This window comes from Protopterus annectens, chromosome 7.part1 (assembly GCF_019279795.1).
Source record: "Protopterus annectens isolate FY-2018-M chromosome 7.part1, PAN1.0, whole genome shotgun sequence".
NCBI lineage: Eukaryota > Metazoa > Chordata > Ceratodontiformes > Protopteridae > Protopterus > Protopterus annectens.
Genome location: NC_056740.1, coordinates 428,485,444 through 428,501,649, shown reverse-complemented (window position 1 = coordinate 428,501,649; position 16,206 = coordinate 428,485,444). Strand labels below are relative to the sequence as shown.

At 44.1% G+C, this 16,206-nt stretch overlaps 1 protein-coding gene across 1 annotated transcript in view; it reads right to left on the bottom strand.

The window, feature by feature from the left end:
- The window catches only part of NISCH (nischarin), a 1,490,316-nt gene that overhangs the window by 1,380,351 nt on the left and 93,759 nt on the right, over positions 1-16,206 (bottom strand). Inside the window, exon 2 of the mRNA XM_044078886.1 lies at positions 12,268-12,351. Coding sequence (XP_043934821.1) covers positions 12,268-12,351 — 84 coding nt within the window. The remainder of the gene's footprint in view (positions 1-12,267; positions 12,352-16,206) is intronic.

Sequence of the window (16,206 nt, the reverse complement as noted above, 5' to 3'; positions counted from 1 at the left end):
TATGGCTTTTATAAAGGAACTGGTGAGAATCAGAAACCCGGTAATACCTGTCTAGTTTAACAGGGGCTGGAGGTAATGAGTCTGGATTAAGACTGGCTTCTGCGTACACATCATCCAAAATATCTAAGACAGGAGGAATAGCCAGGGGCCTATGCTGGGGAAGTAGTAGAAATTCCCTGAGCCTTTTCTTGGAATCTGAGTAATCTTGGCCTTCCCAGCGGAAGTGCTCTCTCAATGTATGCAGGGTTTCCCCAAAAGAGTAGTCCTCAGGGGGGGAGACCGAGGGAATAGACTCTTCAGCATCAGAGTCTTCAAATGGGGAATAGGCGTAATCCTGGTCCTCAGAATGGTCTGAGGTAATAGAAGCCTGGTCTGAGGAAGGGTAGTCTTCCTCCAACCTGGGCCTTTTGTCTGAGGGGGGTTGAGAACCCCTGATGAGAGTAATCAAATCCTCAGCCATTTTAAGTATCTGTTTCTTAGGCATGGGGCCTTGAGAGGGGGTCTGAGGACCCTGTTTTTTTAATTTTCATTGCAGCTTTAGATTTAGTGAACAATTTAATAGAGGAGGTGGTAGGCCTGAAAACGCCTTCAGAAATGGCAGGCCTCGCTAAATTTCTGGTTTCCCTGCCAAGAGTAGCGTCGGTATCTGCAGTGGGAATGGAGACCAAGGATCCTGCGACTTCGGGTAATGAAGTCACCGGTAAAGTAGTTTCATCGGTAGTCAGGGGCTGCGTAGGCGCCTCGCTGAGAACCGGTAGTCGGCCTAAGCGAGATCTCAGTACTCGGTGCAGGCCTCGGATGTCTGTCCTTATCCTTGCGTTTTTTGCCTAAAACTGGTGTTGGTGCATCAGACGACATGATATAATTAAATTTTTTGCCAAAATAATGAAGGGCGAACTCCGCCGGGCGCTTAATAGTGCACTTGTTAAACCTAGCACAAAAACGGCAGGCCAAGACGTCGTGGTCTGGCCCTAAGCAAGGTATACAGTAAGAGTGAAAATCCTTATGCGGTATTTGCTTCCCACAAGAAATGCAATTATTAACTTTGACATCGGTCTGAGGCAAGAAAAGTTTCCTCAACGGGGTACTTAGCTTTAAACAACACTTCGGCTTAAATACTATTCGGAAATCTCAGGAGCTGCCCGACCGGCACTTGCGAACTGCTTCTGCTTCAAGCACCGTGCGGCAAGAAAGACTGAAGAAAATGGCGTCGGCTGCCTCTTTTATACCCTTGCCGCACTGACGTCAGGAAGAAGCGACGACAACCGACGCCGGACCTAGACTTTGGAATTCGGCCGACCGAGGACCCGCCTGACGGCAGGATAACCCCAAGTGTGATGACTGCAGCTGTATGCACGATGAACATCCAGCTGTGACAGAAGGAAGGTTAACCATTCACTTCTTACTCTCAAAAATTAACAGTAGACCCTGGCAGTTTAATATCCTGAAAGTTAAAGGTACTAGAACAACACATTTTGTTCTCCAACTTTGCTTTCCCACCATCAGAGAGAATGATGTAGCCATTTTAAGCAACTGCATAGTCTGACAGAGAAATAACTGCTGGATCTGCTTTAGGATTAGAAAAAGTACAGCTGTGTACACTTACCATAAATGTAGATGTTCGAGTGTATTCACTGTTGCAGTCATCACATTTGGGTTATCTGCTTGCAGTAGCCCTCAGTCGGCCTGATTAATAAAGTCTTTGGTCCTGCTTCAGTTGCTGTCCCTTCTTCCATAACGTCAGGGGTATAAAACATGCAGCCGACACCATTACATCACTTTTTCTGGCCCTAGATGTCAGGTGCCCCACTAATGGGAAGCAATTAAATCTATAATACAAGGATATACCTCCAACAAAAAAGCAAATACACCAAAAAGCTTTTTGAGCATAGTAAGGGAGAGTAGAGGTACAGCCAAAAGAAGAAAGGGGGCTGGAGGGAGGGTAACCAGGGCTGCAAAATCGAATGCACTCTAACATCTATATTTATGGTAAGTGTACACAACTGTACTATGTTCTTCGTGTTTCACTGTTGCAGTCATCACATTTGAGTAGATTACCAAAGCTAAGGTTGGAAGGAGGAATTGAAATAGAATTAGGACCAGCTAGAAGACCCTGCAAGACTGCAGTGGCAAAGCCAGCTCTGGATTTAGAGAAAATTGGCAAATGATAATGCTTGGTGAAAGTATGTACAGAACTCCAGGTAGCAGCTTCTAGGATGTCCCTGGTAGGAATGCCCCCGAGAAATGCTGTGGAGGTAGATGCAGCCCTGGTTGAATGGGGTCTGATGCCCTGTAGGATAGGTTTTCCATGGTGCTTATAGCAGAAATAAATGCAGTGGCCTATCCATTTTGAAATGGTTAGCTTTGAAATAACTTTCCCCTCTGTCCCTGCAGCAAATGCCACCAGCAGTTGTTCAGATTTCCTTTGAGGTTTAGTCCTGTCCAAGTAAAATCTAAGTTGTCTGTGCACATCTAAGGAGTGCAGTATCCGTTCCCCTTTGTTCTGTGGGTTAGGAAAGAAGGTAGGCAAATAAATGGACTGATTAAGAGCCACACTGGATACCACCTTGGGCATGAAGGAGGGATTGGTTCTGGGGGACACCCTGTCCGCATGAAAGATGATGAAAGGCTCCACTGCCATAAGGGCCTGTAATTCAGATACCCTTCTTGCTGAAGTGATCGCTAAAGAAGGAAAGCTGTTTTCCAAGAAAGGAATTTTAAATCTGCAGTAGCAGCTGGCTCAAAAGGAGGAAGAGTGAGTTTCTCCAAGACAAAGTTAAGGTCCCAGGCTGGAGTTGGAGCTTTCCTGGGTGGCCTTAAAATGTTGGCCTCTCTGAGGAACTGCTTGAGCAGTGGGTGAGAGAAGAGGGGAGGCTCTATGCTGTAATGAGCTGAAATGGCATGAACTTTTATGGAGGAAAAGGACAAACCCTTATGAAGCATCTCAGTCAAATATTGTAGAATCTGAGGTAAATTGGGCACTGCTGTGCTCATCCCTTGAGATTGATTCCAGCCACAAAATCTTTTCCATTTTGCAGCATAAGATTTTCTAGTACTAGGCCTCCTTGCCTCTAAAATGATATCCATCACTGATTTACTGAGGGATGGTAAAGGAGAGATTATTAGCCAGGCTGCTAGGTTCAGGGTTTGCAGCTGAGGGTGCAGAATCTGGTTATCCTGCTGAGACAACAGGGAAGGAGTCTGAGGCCGGTGCCATGGGGCCAAGCGTGACACACTGCGCAAGAGGGGGTACCAGTGTGGCGTGGCCAGTCTGGTGCAATTAAAATCGTCCTTAGCTTGTCCTGTTTGATCTTTAGTAGTACCTTGGAGAGCAGAGACAGAGGAGGAAAGGCATAAACTGATAGGTTTTTCCAGCTGAAGGATAGAACATCCACTTTCTAAGCTAGCTTGTGGGGAATCCTTGTGCATAATTTGTCCAATTGATGGTTCCAGGGGCAGGAAAACAGGTATATATCTGGGCTCCCCCACTTGCTTGTCAACATGTTGAAAATCTTTGGTTCCAGTTTCCATTCATGTGGGTCCATGTGGTTTCTGCTTAGTCAGTCTGCCAGTGTATTTAGTTTTCCTGGCAGGAATTGAGCTTGTAGATTCACTTGGTAGCTCAAGTTCCACAATGCTATGACTAGTCTGCAGAGGGGTACCCCCCTGCTTGTTTATGTACCACATGACAATGGTGTTGTCCATCTTTACAATTAGTTGTCCTGGAAGAATGTGGTTCTTGAAGGCTGTCAGAGCATTCTGTACAGCTAACATTTCATTTTGATTTATGTGCAGGTGCATTTGACGTGGGTTCCATTTGCCCCTGAATGCATTTCCCTGCCAGATGAGCCCCCCATGCATAGTCTGATGCGTCTGTTTGGGCTGCAGGGGGTAGTGTGAATGGTAGTCCCCTGCTTTAGTGGCAAGCCTCTGCCCATCAAAGGAACTATAGGTGTAGGCAAGGTATGATAGGAATCATTGCTTCTAGATCCTGTGAATGTTGACACCATAAGCTTTTGAGATACCACTGTAGTTTCCTCATAAGCAGCCTTGCATATGGAATTAGAAGAATGCAGGAGACCATGAACCCCAAGGCTTGCAGTATCTGCCTTGCAGATAGCTGGGTTTTTGTGACCACTTGTTTGAAGTAGGTTGTCAAATGAATCTGTTTCTCTGGCGTGAGGAAAGCCATCTGGGAAGTTGTATTCAAGCTTGCTCCCAGGAATATAACTTGTTGACAGGGTACCAGGTGTGATTTCTTTTCGTTTATGCTGTACCCCAGACAAGTCAGCGCACACTGAACAAAGGCCAGATGATTCAAATGTATGTCCTGACTTTCTGCCTGAATTATACAATCGTCCAGGTATGGGTATATTTGAATATTTCTTTGCCTGTAAAATGCAATGACTGGAGCTAGGCACTTTGTGAATACCCTGGGCGCAGTAGATAAGCCAAAGGGTAGTGCAGATAACTGATGGTGCATGTAGCCTGCTTTGAAGTGTAGGTATCTTCTGCAAGACTCCCTGATAGGGATGTGCAGGTAATGCTTCTTTTAAGTCTAGTGTTGCCAACCATGCATTTTTGCCTAGCATAGGAAGCAGCTGGTGACGAGTCAGCATTTTGAATTTTGGAATCACCAGTAAGGTGTTTAGAGTAGAAAGGTCCAGGACAGGACGCCATGTATTGCCTTTTCTGGATACCAGGAAAAGTCTTGAATAGAAACCTTGTCCCTTTTCCTCTTCTGGTTCCAACTGAATAGCCCCCATGCTTAAGAGAGAGCGAGAACTTGATTTTGGGCCTCTGCCCACTGATTTGGGGGTAGATCTGGCCACCCGATTGGTGTTGGTAACATGTGTAAGTGAAATCTGTATCCTTGGGACACTATATTTAAAACCCATTTGTCCTGGGTAATGAGTTCCCAGTTTTTGGCCTGCAGACCAATCTTTCCACCTAAAGGAGCATTCAGTTGGGAAGTGCTTGGAAGTTTTAAAAGCAAGTCATTGAGACCGTTTTCCATAGGGGGAGTCTTACTACTCCCAGATTTGGGTGCAGAAATCCCCCACTGCTTAGTCTTGTGTGTCCCCTTGGACTGAAATCTGGGGTTTCTGCTGTGTCTGGGTTTGGCTTAAGAAGACCTGGAAGGGGCTGGAAAGGACCAATTCTTAAAGGGCCAATGCCTACTAAAATCTAGGAGGCTGAACTTGCAAGAAATCTTTAACAGTTTGCATAGATTTAGCTTTATCTTCCATCTTTTTAAGAACTTCCTCAGTTTGTTGCCAAACAGGCGGTCCAGATTTAAGGGAGCATCCAACAGTTTAACTTTAACATGATCAGGCAAAGATTGCTCCTTAAGCCAAGCATGCCTTCTGAGCACAGACCCATTGCAAAGTATGTTTACGAACCTGTTCGGCAGAATGCATTAAATCCTGTAATTCTTTATTTTCAGCACAGTCAGGAATCAACATAATTTTCTGTTTAAGCAACCCAATAACATGTTGTTGATACTTTAACATAAGAAACTGGCAGTTTAAACCCCTAATGGCCAAGGTTGCAGAAGTGTAAACTTTCTTACCCCATCTATCCAGCGCCCTGGAGTCTCTATCAGAAGGGGTAGGATTTTTAGCAGTAGAAGCCTTAATGCCCTTGGGTCCCCATGAAATAGTCTCTGGATCTGCAATAGGATTTTAAAAAAAGAAACTTGTGTGAATCAGGAGCCCTGTAATATCTGTCCGGTTTTCTGGGAGCAGGAGGCAAAGAATCAGGGGCCAAACTAGATTCTGAAAAGGCATCAACAATGTCTAGTATAGGAGGTACAGCTAAAGGCCTATGCTGAGGCAGGAGTAAGAAATCCCTAAGCCTCTTTTTTGAATCAGAAAAATCCTGGCTTTCCCAGTGGAAATGCTCCCTCAGAGTATGTAAGGTTTCACCAAAAGAAAAATCCTCCGGAGGGGAAGCAGAGGGAATAGAGTCCTCTGCATCAGAATCCTCATAAGTAGAGAAGGGCAAATCCAGATCATCAGAAGAATCGGAAAAATCAGAATCCTGGTTAGAAGATTCATAAACAACTTCAGTCCTAGGTCTCTTAGAAGGGAGAGATTGGTTTCTCCTGATTAAATTTATAAGATCTTCACCCATTCTTATCATTTGTTTTTTAGGCACAGAGGCCCGAGCATGCGGCCTGGGTGTTGGTTTCTTAGGCATGGTTCGAGATTTAGGCCTAAATGAAGAAGGAGGCATCGGTGTAATATGCAAGTCCATAGGCCTGAAAGCACCCTCAGAAGCCGGTGCCTGCACAGCGGCTCCGGACCCATCCATAGTAGAGACATCCGCAGGTTCCACAGTTGCAGCATCTCGCAGCATACCTGGATCTCAGTAGAGGCTTGCGAATCAGAAGTAGCAGGTATCAGGGGCTGCGAAAGCACCTCACTGAGTACCGGCGAACTGGTGACTGGCTTAGAAGCGTCGTCGTCAGCTTTGGACCTAGGCGGCCTCTTTGCGTTTTTTCGGAATCCCTGTAGTCAGATGGCTAACCAACGACATTTCTGGATAATTAAACCGAGAATTGAACTATTTAGAGGTGAAAATATACAGACGATGGATAGTGTGCTGATTAAATAAAGCATAAAATCGACAGCAAGGTATATCGTAGTCAGGGCCCAGGAAAGGAATACAGTACGAATGAAAATCTTTGTGAGGTATTTGCTTTCCACAAGTAATGCAATTATTAACTTTTACTGACTTCGGGAAGGAGCAAAAAAAAGTTTCCCCAATGGGGTACTTAGCTTTAGTTGAAGACTTCGGTTCTGAAACTCGAAAACGAAAATTGCAGGAGTCGGCCGACCAGCACTTGCGAACTGCTTCTGCTTCGGGCACCACACAGCAAGAAAGACTGATGTAATGGTGTTGGTTGCATGTTTTATATCCCTGATGACTTGACGTCATGGAAGAAGGGACAGCATCCAACACACGACCCAAGACTTTGTTAATCTTGACACAAAGAAGTAGATGGTAAGTAGTAATAACACAACGAAGAGCGTTACACCAAGATATTGTCATACAGGATACAAGTCATTTTACAATATGATACACGAGATAATTTACAGTAAATTAAATAATATATATTCACAAAGTAAGTTCATTTGGTTACAGAGGGAGTAAGCAACATAGTTTTAGTAAAAAAAAAAAAAAAAAGTGGGAATAGAGATAAAAGTAGTAAAAGCCCTTTTCCCCAATGTAGTGGAATCTCAGGAGTTGGTACATATTAAGTAGGTGGGTGTGGAGGGCATAGCCCCCCCATACTGGTGGGTTTCATGTACTATGGTGTGTGTGTGTGTGTGTGTGTGTGTGTGTGTGTGTGTGTGTGTGTGTGTGTGTGTGTGTGTGTGTGTGTGTGTGTGTGTGTGTGTGTCTGTGTGTGTTGGTCTGTTGGCAGAGTCATTTCCTTCCCTGGGAAAAACGTTGGCTGATGTGAATGTTCAATGAACAGACGTTCAGTGATTTCAGTTCAATGAACAGCCATTCACTGTAAACAGACTTAGACAAACTGATACAGACCTGCTAGGATGAGGCTCTGACCCAGGATGTAGGTTGCTATAAGTGCCAATTGTATGTCCTGTGCCAAAAGCCTAATTTTTACTGCAAGACTGCATGGGGGTAAGAATGAGTTCCCCCTTGCTTATGTACCACATAATAATGGTGTTGTCTGCCCAAATTTGTAAAGTTCCTGAGTTCATAATGAATTGAAACGGTGTGAAGGTTAGAAAGACTGCCAGCATCTCTTTTTGGTTTATGTGCAACCTTCTTTGTTCTAGGGTCCAGACACCCTGCATCTTCATGGAGGCCTACGCGAGTTCCCCATACAAGATCTGAGCTGCCTGTGGTGATGGCCTTGTCTGCTTCTGGCAGGGAGAAGTTTGTTCCTGGGTTCTGCAAGATGGTGCTTTCCACCACAGTAGTTCCCTTTTGATTCCAGGCACTAAGGTTTCCTGTAGTTGACCATGACTTTCCCAAGTGTTCTTTTGGGAACCACTGGAGTTCTCTCACATGCAGTTTCGCAAGGGGATCATTAAAATGCAGGATGTCATGTATAGTAAGGCTCTCAGGTATTGACTTGTAGATACTGTCTGCTTTGCAATTAGATGGACCAGATAATTTGTAAGCTAAAAAAAAAAAACTCATCTTTGGAATAAATGCTTTTTGCTGTATTGAATCCATCGGCACAGTAAGGAAAATAATTCTTGCCTGGGATGAAGTTTGTGACATCTGGAGACCGAGATTGAGGCCAACCTTCTGGAAGCAGTCCAAGGTGATTTGTAAGGCTGCTTTGAGTTCTGGAATGGATTGTAGCTGAATGTGGCAGATAGGGGTAAATGTGGACCCCTAAAGTTTTGCAATGGGCTATTACTAGAGCTAGACATTTAGTGAAAACTGTGGGAGCACTGAATAGCCCCAATGGTGAAGCAAAAATATAGCCCTGCTGCCACAAACCAAGGTATCTCCTGTGCTCCTACAAGACAGGGATGTACAGGCAGGCACACTTTAATTCTACCATGACAAAATACATGTCCCATGAAAGATAATAGGCAAAAGTTTCTAAAGAGTAAACATTCTGAATTTTAGGAAATACAGGAACAGGTTTAAGACTGGTCTCCAGGTGCCTTCCTTTCTTTTGACGAGAAAGATTCTCAAAACCCTGTACCCTCTTCTCCTGTAGGAACTGCTTGAATAGACCCTTGTTGTAAAAGATTCAGCAAGATGGGTGGGAGAAGACCTTCTTGTTCTTATGGAGGTTTTGACATTCATAGAAAGGGCGGCCTTTCTCTGAAATGAATGAAATATCCCTTGGTTGCTGGTGAAGAGTTTCCATTCATTGTTGCAGGAAAGAGGACAGTCTCCCAGCTATAGGAAGGTGTGGGACTACAGATGGAAATAGGGGGCTGTGGATAGTCACAGCAGCTCCCTGGCTGCCACCTCCTAAACTATCTGGGTCTCTCTGCTCAGGAAGGCTTCCCTCCTCTTCCCTTGGGGGAAAGGGCCAAGGTTTAGAAGGATCATTTCTACCGTATATAGGAGTAGGAGACAGAATTATTCTGTTTCCCCTGTTTGTAGAACTTCTCAAAAACTTCTTCTGCAGGAGAACCAAAAAGGAACTCCTTATCCAGTGGGGCATCCAGGAATTCATCACTTACCAGGTCAGACACTGGAGGAGTTCACAGTCAAGCATGTCTACAAATAACAGATCGTGTAGCAGCTGATCTACAAGATACATTTACCACAACGTAAACACATTTTAGAATGTGTCTGTAGACTTGCAGTACTGATCTAACATACCTCTCAAATGTCCATATTTTCAAAGAATATCCAGATTTTTGTCTCATATTTTTGGCATGTTCCTCATAAAATTTGTGGCAAATCACTAGGATAACCTGTGGACTAAAGTTACTAAATAATGACATACACATTTGAGTTTCAGACGTCAAATCCTTCAGAAAATGCATGTTAAAACAAATCTTGTTACTCTAGCAACTTTCTAAGTTTATAAAGGCAATATTTAAAATATGTCCCTATTTTTGGGCCTTTGTCCCCCATTTTGTTGGGCTTTGTCCAGATTTCTTGCACTAAGAGGTTGAGAGGTATGTGATCTAGTGGTTTCCTGCATCTCTCTCTCTCTCTCTCTCTCCAAGGCCTTGCATGTAATGCCTCCTGTTTTAGAAATTATTGGTTCTGTTAGATGCTCTAAATATTTCAGCATAGGAAAGGGCCCTTGTAAGACAGTATCAGAAATGTATGTTTTTTTCCCCCAAATCTATCCAGCAGTCTATTTTCTCTGTCATTTGGTAAAGGGTGTCTGGTTGCACCCTTAGGAACACCTTTGGAGGATTCAGAAGAAACTACAGAAGGGTTAAGCTAGTGGGTTTTTGTAGACATGCTTATGAGTGTCAAGCACTCTACAGAATCAATCTGGCTTCCATAGTGAAGGTGCCAGAGAATCAGGATGCTTAGAAATGTCATCAAAAACATCATCTAGCATGGCATGATCTGGAAGAATAGCCAGTGGTCTGGAGGATGGCAGACTTAGAAGATCTCTATAATGTGTTCAGGCATGACAGAATTCCTTGTTCTCCCAAATAAAAGCCTATTTCATACTATGCAAGGTTTCCCAGAACAAGAAGTCCTCAGAGGGAGAAGCAGGGCAGAGTATCATCTGAATCAGAGTCTGGATAGGATTGAGGAGGGAAGGGCTCAGAATAGGAAAGTTTCTTCCTCATCCTCAGATTCTGAGGAGTCGGAATCATCTTGAAAGGAAACATCCTTCTTTCCTTTGTTGGGAGAAGCTTCCGGGGTAGACACCTGGGCCTGTTTGAGCTCCGTAGATTTCATAAAGTCGGCAAAATCCTGAACGGGAAGATCCTGTGCTTTGACCTGTATAGCAGCAGGGGAATGGGTGGTTGGCAGAGGCTTGAGGGTCTGGAAAAGAAGGACTCTAGATGCAGTTGACCAACTGTAACCTCACTCAGTGTCCCTGGAGTTGGATTAAATCTTACACCCAAAAAGGAATAATTATCTCCCACAATAACCAATGCAGGAGTGTCAGAAGTCGAAGCCTGCAGAGCAGTTCTGGACCAAACTGGCAAGAGCATTGCAGTAGTGACAGCAGACTGGCCTGCTGCCATGGCTGCCTCCTGCAGGGTCTTAGCAGAGGGCTTGGGTCTAGTAGTCAGTGGACCAGGGCACTGTAGGCACCTCACCCAAGTCGTCAGGTAGCTTTAAGAGGTGCGCCAAATTTTGCCAGCATCTGCCAAATCCTTTTCCCTTAACTTTTTGTACTTGCTTTTCTTGGGCGGAACAGGAGAAGCAGGAAGCTGAGGAAGAAGAATCTGAGAATTCCACGTGGGCTGCAAGGACTTCGGCCCTACACACCTCAGCTCAAAACCTACCATAATCCTGGCAACTAGAAACTTTGTGCTGAGGCCCCAGGCAAAACAGATAGAAGCAATGAAAATCTTTATGCTGGATTTGTTTCCCACACTTTAAACAGTTACCGACTTTTTTAAACATTAATCCGAAGAGAAAGATCCTCCAGGGGTACATATCTGAAGGCAGGAAAAGTAACTCTGGACAGAAACAAGCTGAATGAATGACTGCGACTGCCTGGTAACAATGAAGAAGCGCAATGGACTGTGTGGTTAAGAAAGAACTGAAGATGGTATCGGATGCCCCTCCTATACCGCGATGGCCACACACAGATCTTCGAACGTCCATCAGCTACAGATGACATAAAGGCTCTGGAAAACTGGGTTGGTCTTGGGCTTGTGCATGGCATAAAGATGTTAAGAATCAGCACTGCAGCACTGAATACGAGAAACATCAAGTGGTTCGCAGTAAGTAAACTACTGACAGTAACCCACAAGCACGGTATCCAGAGTCGAACACACTCACAGTACAGTAGACTTAAGAAAAAAAAGAACACTTTTCCACATAAAACATTTACACTCCCTAAGAAATGTCCTACCAGTCTAGCCACAATAAGTTTCTTAGCTAAACACAAGTTCTGGCAGAAAAAAAAAAAACATCAACTTTCTTCATAAAATGACAAAATACTGAAGTTTTTTTCCTCAGCAAGGTACTTTTTACCGTAGAAATGCTAGCTGACCAACAGTTGCACAAAGTCTGCCAAAAGTGAGGCTCTTCGGTGGGTAAAAAGTTCTGAAGATTTGTACGCTCCAACTGTCCTTCTACAGGAGCTCTGGGTGAGCACCTAACAGTTGGAATGCATGGAAGATGCCAACAGCTTTGTTGAGCTGGCCAGTTGCAGTGGCAAGACTCGTACAGCTTAGGTTACTGCAACAGTAACATCAATAAAGACACACTGATTCTGGAAATGAAAGATCATGACTGCTGAAAAAGTCTTTTCTGGTGGGAGAAGAGGGGCAGCTTACCAAAATGTTAACAAAAAATTATGTTTTTCTCAATTGTCCAATTCCTGCAAACTACTGACATGCAAAGGTCCAATTTCCATGGTTCACAAAAGATTTTGTTGCCAAATGTACAATTTAAATATATCTCAATAGAGGAAAACATTAAACAACATAGGCATTATCAGAGTGAGAGACAAACAAAAATGAATGAATGAATAAAAAGAACCAAAACATTTTTTAAACTAGAAACGCAGACATTAGAACACTTAATGCTGTGTATTTCATTCCAGAATTAGTTGCTACATCCTTTCAGTTTCTGTTTTTCTATTTATAAAAAAATAATGCTTACCTTTTCATGCAGGTCATGAAAGTCACTATATCGATGTTTGACCATCCACTGATGGATTCCAACGTACACGTTAATGATGTAGACCTACATACAAAAATGAACAAATTACAGAATGAACATATTACATGCACTACAGTCAATCTCTCGGCAGTAAATTATGTAATGGAAATTTATTACAAACGAGGAGTCACTGCTCACATCGTAGGTATACAGCTTGAGGAAATAATCATGACAAGAGTTAAATTCTCGAACAGGAACATTATTTCTTGTCATCTAGAATATATCAGTGACTGTTAAAGAGGGAACACAAAACCAGAGCACTTCATTTCAATCCTTTGAAACAGTATAACACATACTAATGTACAAACCCTTAAGATAACAAAAACAGTTTACGCTACTTAACGTTTTACCTCTGCTTGTGCAAAAAACGCTCAGACAATTCTCAGCAAGCTACAGTATCCAAATGGACTGAAGCCTAAGCCACTAATAGTGATGCAACATGAAGGATTTGATTTTAAGGGGTCCTGAGGCCTGTGCATATGAGAAGACAGCATTACAGGTGAAGTCTCACATGGGGGGCTTCTAGCCAACATAAACCACGGTGGTAGGTGTAACAGGAACTGTAAGAGTATGAAGAGTACATAAAATACACAAGGATCTTGGTACAGTCCATCCCTTCTGCATTCCACATCTGGCATTTCTTTCAATTTATAATCAATTCAGAGCTGTTGATTAGAGTGGCCCAACAGGGAGTTAAACCAGATATGAATGTATTTTGCTTGCTAAACAGTACGTACTTACATGATTCTAGCTTCAATAAGTCTCAGATGCTAGAGCAATATTTGCCAACAAGTGTGATCTTATGATTTAATAGAGATGTTTATCAAGCATTCATTTTATGTTTGACTATTTAATAATTTGGTGCATTTGGTTGACATTTAGCAACGTTACCATCATGTTTACAAAGAACGGATGTCTTTTCTCAAGACTAGTATATTTAATGTAGAGAGTCTGGTTTTCAAAACTATCTGGTCTGTGGTTTTGCATTAGTGGTAAAACTATCTCACAGGACATGTTTTTAGAGAACATGATCACTGCAAGCTGTGAGAATAACGCCCATCTTGAGAGAGGTGAGAAACTGCAAAAAGCTGTTTAAACAACAAGCTTTAGTGTGCCATTCTTCAAAACAGGAATGCGGCTTATTGTGGGTATTTACCCTCCTGATCAAGGTCATAGCAACACCTTTAGAAATAAGGTTCCAATCAGAATAATGTGCAGATGATACAGATGGTAAAACGTTTTCATCTATTACTTAGTATGATTAGTCGTGCTAGTAAGATTTAATGAAATAAGCATAGCATCATACTTGCCTGATCATTGCTAAGGGTACAGACTAAACAGCCACTGCTTCTTTTTATTTCCTTTTATGATGGTTAGTGTCAAAAGTCCATCAGTCCTTACACATTAATACAGAGAAGCACAGGATGTGAAATATCTATAAAACATGAACTCAAAAAGTACAGCTGTGCACACCTACCATAAATGTAGATGTCTGAGTGTATTCACTGTTGCAGTCATCACATGTGGGTTATCCCTGCCAGGGGTAGCCCATGGCTGGCCCGAATAAAAGAGGCTTAGTATTTTTGCGTCGGTTGCTGTCGCTTCAGGACTGAAGTCAGGTTGGCAGTAGTATAAAGTAAGGCAACCGACACCATTGCATCAGTTTTTCTTGCCCTAACCTGTCAGGAGCCCTCAAGTAGGAGGCCAGGCTCTGGTGGAAGAACCCCACCAGTGGAAAATAAATACCAGTATGTCCCTTATGAGGAAAGGAGAGCAACAAGGAAGAAGGGTAACAAACAGAAAAAAGGGGAAGGAGGAGGGAAACCAGGACTGCAACAGTAAAGACACTAACATCTGCATTTATGGTAAGTGTACACAACTGTACTATGTTCTTCATGTTTCACTGTTGCAGTCATCACATTTGGGTTGATTCCCAAAGATCAGGAAATGGGTGGAAGCAGTAAAGGAAACTAGGGACTGGCTAGGATGCCCTGCAAGATTGCAGAGGGTAACCCTGCCCTGGATTTGGAGAAGATAGGCAGGTGGTAATGTTTGGTGAAGGTGTGAACAGATGTCCGGGTGGCAGCCTCCAGGATGTCCCTGGTGGGGACTCCTCTGAGGAAAGCTGCAGAGGTAAAGGCTGCTCTGATGGAGTGAGTCCTGACCCCCTTGGGGGGAGGCTTTCAGTGTTTGCAGCAGAAATGGATGCAGTGTTCTATCCGTTTGGAGATAGCTTTGCCCTATGCCCCCTGCAGCAAAGCTAACCAGCAATTGATCAGACTTTCTGAAAGATTTAGTCCTGTCTAGATAGAATCTGAGCTGTCTGTGTGCAAATCTAGAGAGTGCAGGATCCTTCCCCCCTTCTTCTGTGGGTTATGGAAAAAGGTGGGCAAATGAATGGATTGGTTGAGAGCCACACTGGACACCACCTTGGGCATGAAGGATGGGTTAGCCTGTCAGCATGGAAGATGATAAAGGGTTCCACAGCCATGAGTGCTTGCAGCTCGGAGACTTTTCTGGCTGAAGTGATGGCCATAAGGAAAGCCGTCTTCCAGGATGAGAAATTTTAGCTCTGCTGAAGAGGCAGGTTCTAAGGGGGGGGGGGGTGAAAGGTCTCAAGCTGGGGTTGGTGCTCTTCTGGTTGGCCTCAAGTTTTTAGCCCCTCTTAGGAACTGTTTGATCAGAGGGTGTGAGAAAAGGGGCTGCTCAGTGGGAAAATGAGCAGAGATAGCAGAGGCATAAATTCTAATAGAGGAAAAGGAGAGTCCGCTGTGTAGCAGGTCAGCTAAGTAATTCAGGATGAGAGGGAGGGAGGGCTGTGCCGTATTGGCTCCCTTAGCCTGAATCCAGGTGCAGAACCTTTTCCATTTGTCAGCATAAGACTTCCTAGTGCTAGGGCGTCTGGCCTCAAGTATAACATCTAGAACATGTCTGCTGAGGTTAGCAGATTGATCGGGAGTTAGGGAATAAGCCAAGCTGCCAAACTGAGTGTCTGCAATTGAGGATGCATGAATTCCCCTTCCCTCTAGGTCAGGACGTATGGAATCTGAGGGAGATGCCAAGGTGGCAGAGGGGACAGGCTGCACAGCAAGTGGTACCAGTGCTGGCGAGGCCAGTCTGGAGCTATAAGAATTGTCCTTGGTTTTTCCTCCTTTATTCTGAGCAGTACCCTGGAGATGAGAGGTAGTGGAGGAAAGGCATAGACCGATAGCTTGACCCAGGGGGACAGGGCATCCACTTTCCAAGCCATGCAGTGATGCTCCCTGGTGCAGAACTTGCTGAGCTGATGGTTGGTGTGAGAGGCAAAGTGGCCATTTCTGAGTTATTAGGGTGAAGGTTCTTCTGTTGAGCTGCCACTCATGTGGGTCCAGAAGATTCTGCTTAAGTGGTCCGCCAGAGAGTTGAGAGAGCCCAGTAGGAATTGTGCTAACAGGTGGAGTTGCATGGCAGAGGCTGTGTGCCAAAGGGTCATGGCCAGCCTGCATAGAGAGTAGAACAGAGTCCCTCCCTGCTTGTTTATGTACCACATCAAAGTTGTGTTGTCTGTTTTGATCAGGAGAGCTCCTGGGGAGAGAAGGGGCTTGAAAGCAATCAAGGTGTGCTGGACAGCTATCATCTCTTTTTGGTTGATGTGCAGATGGATTTGCTGTGGGCTCCACTGGCTCTGTATGCAAGGTCTGGACGGCATGGGGTGGTGAGGGAGCATGCTGCTGCCCACCAAAGAAAACCTTTTTTGAGGCAAGGTATTATAAGAATAAGAGTCTCCAGGTTTTGAGTTTGTTTATACCAAATGCTTTTTAGATACCACTGAAGTTTCCTCATATGCAGTCTAACATATGGAATGAGTAGAATGCAAGATGCCATGAACTCCAGAGCTTG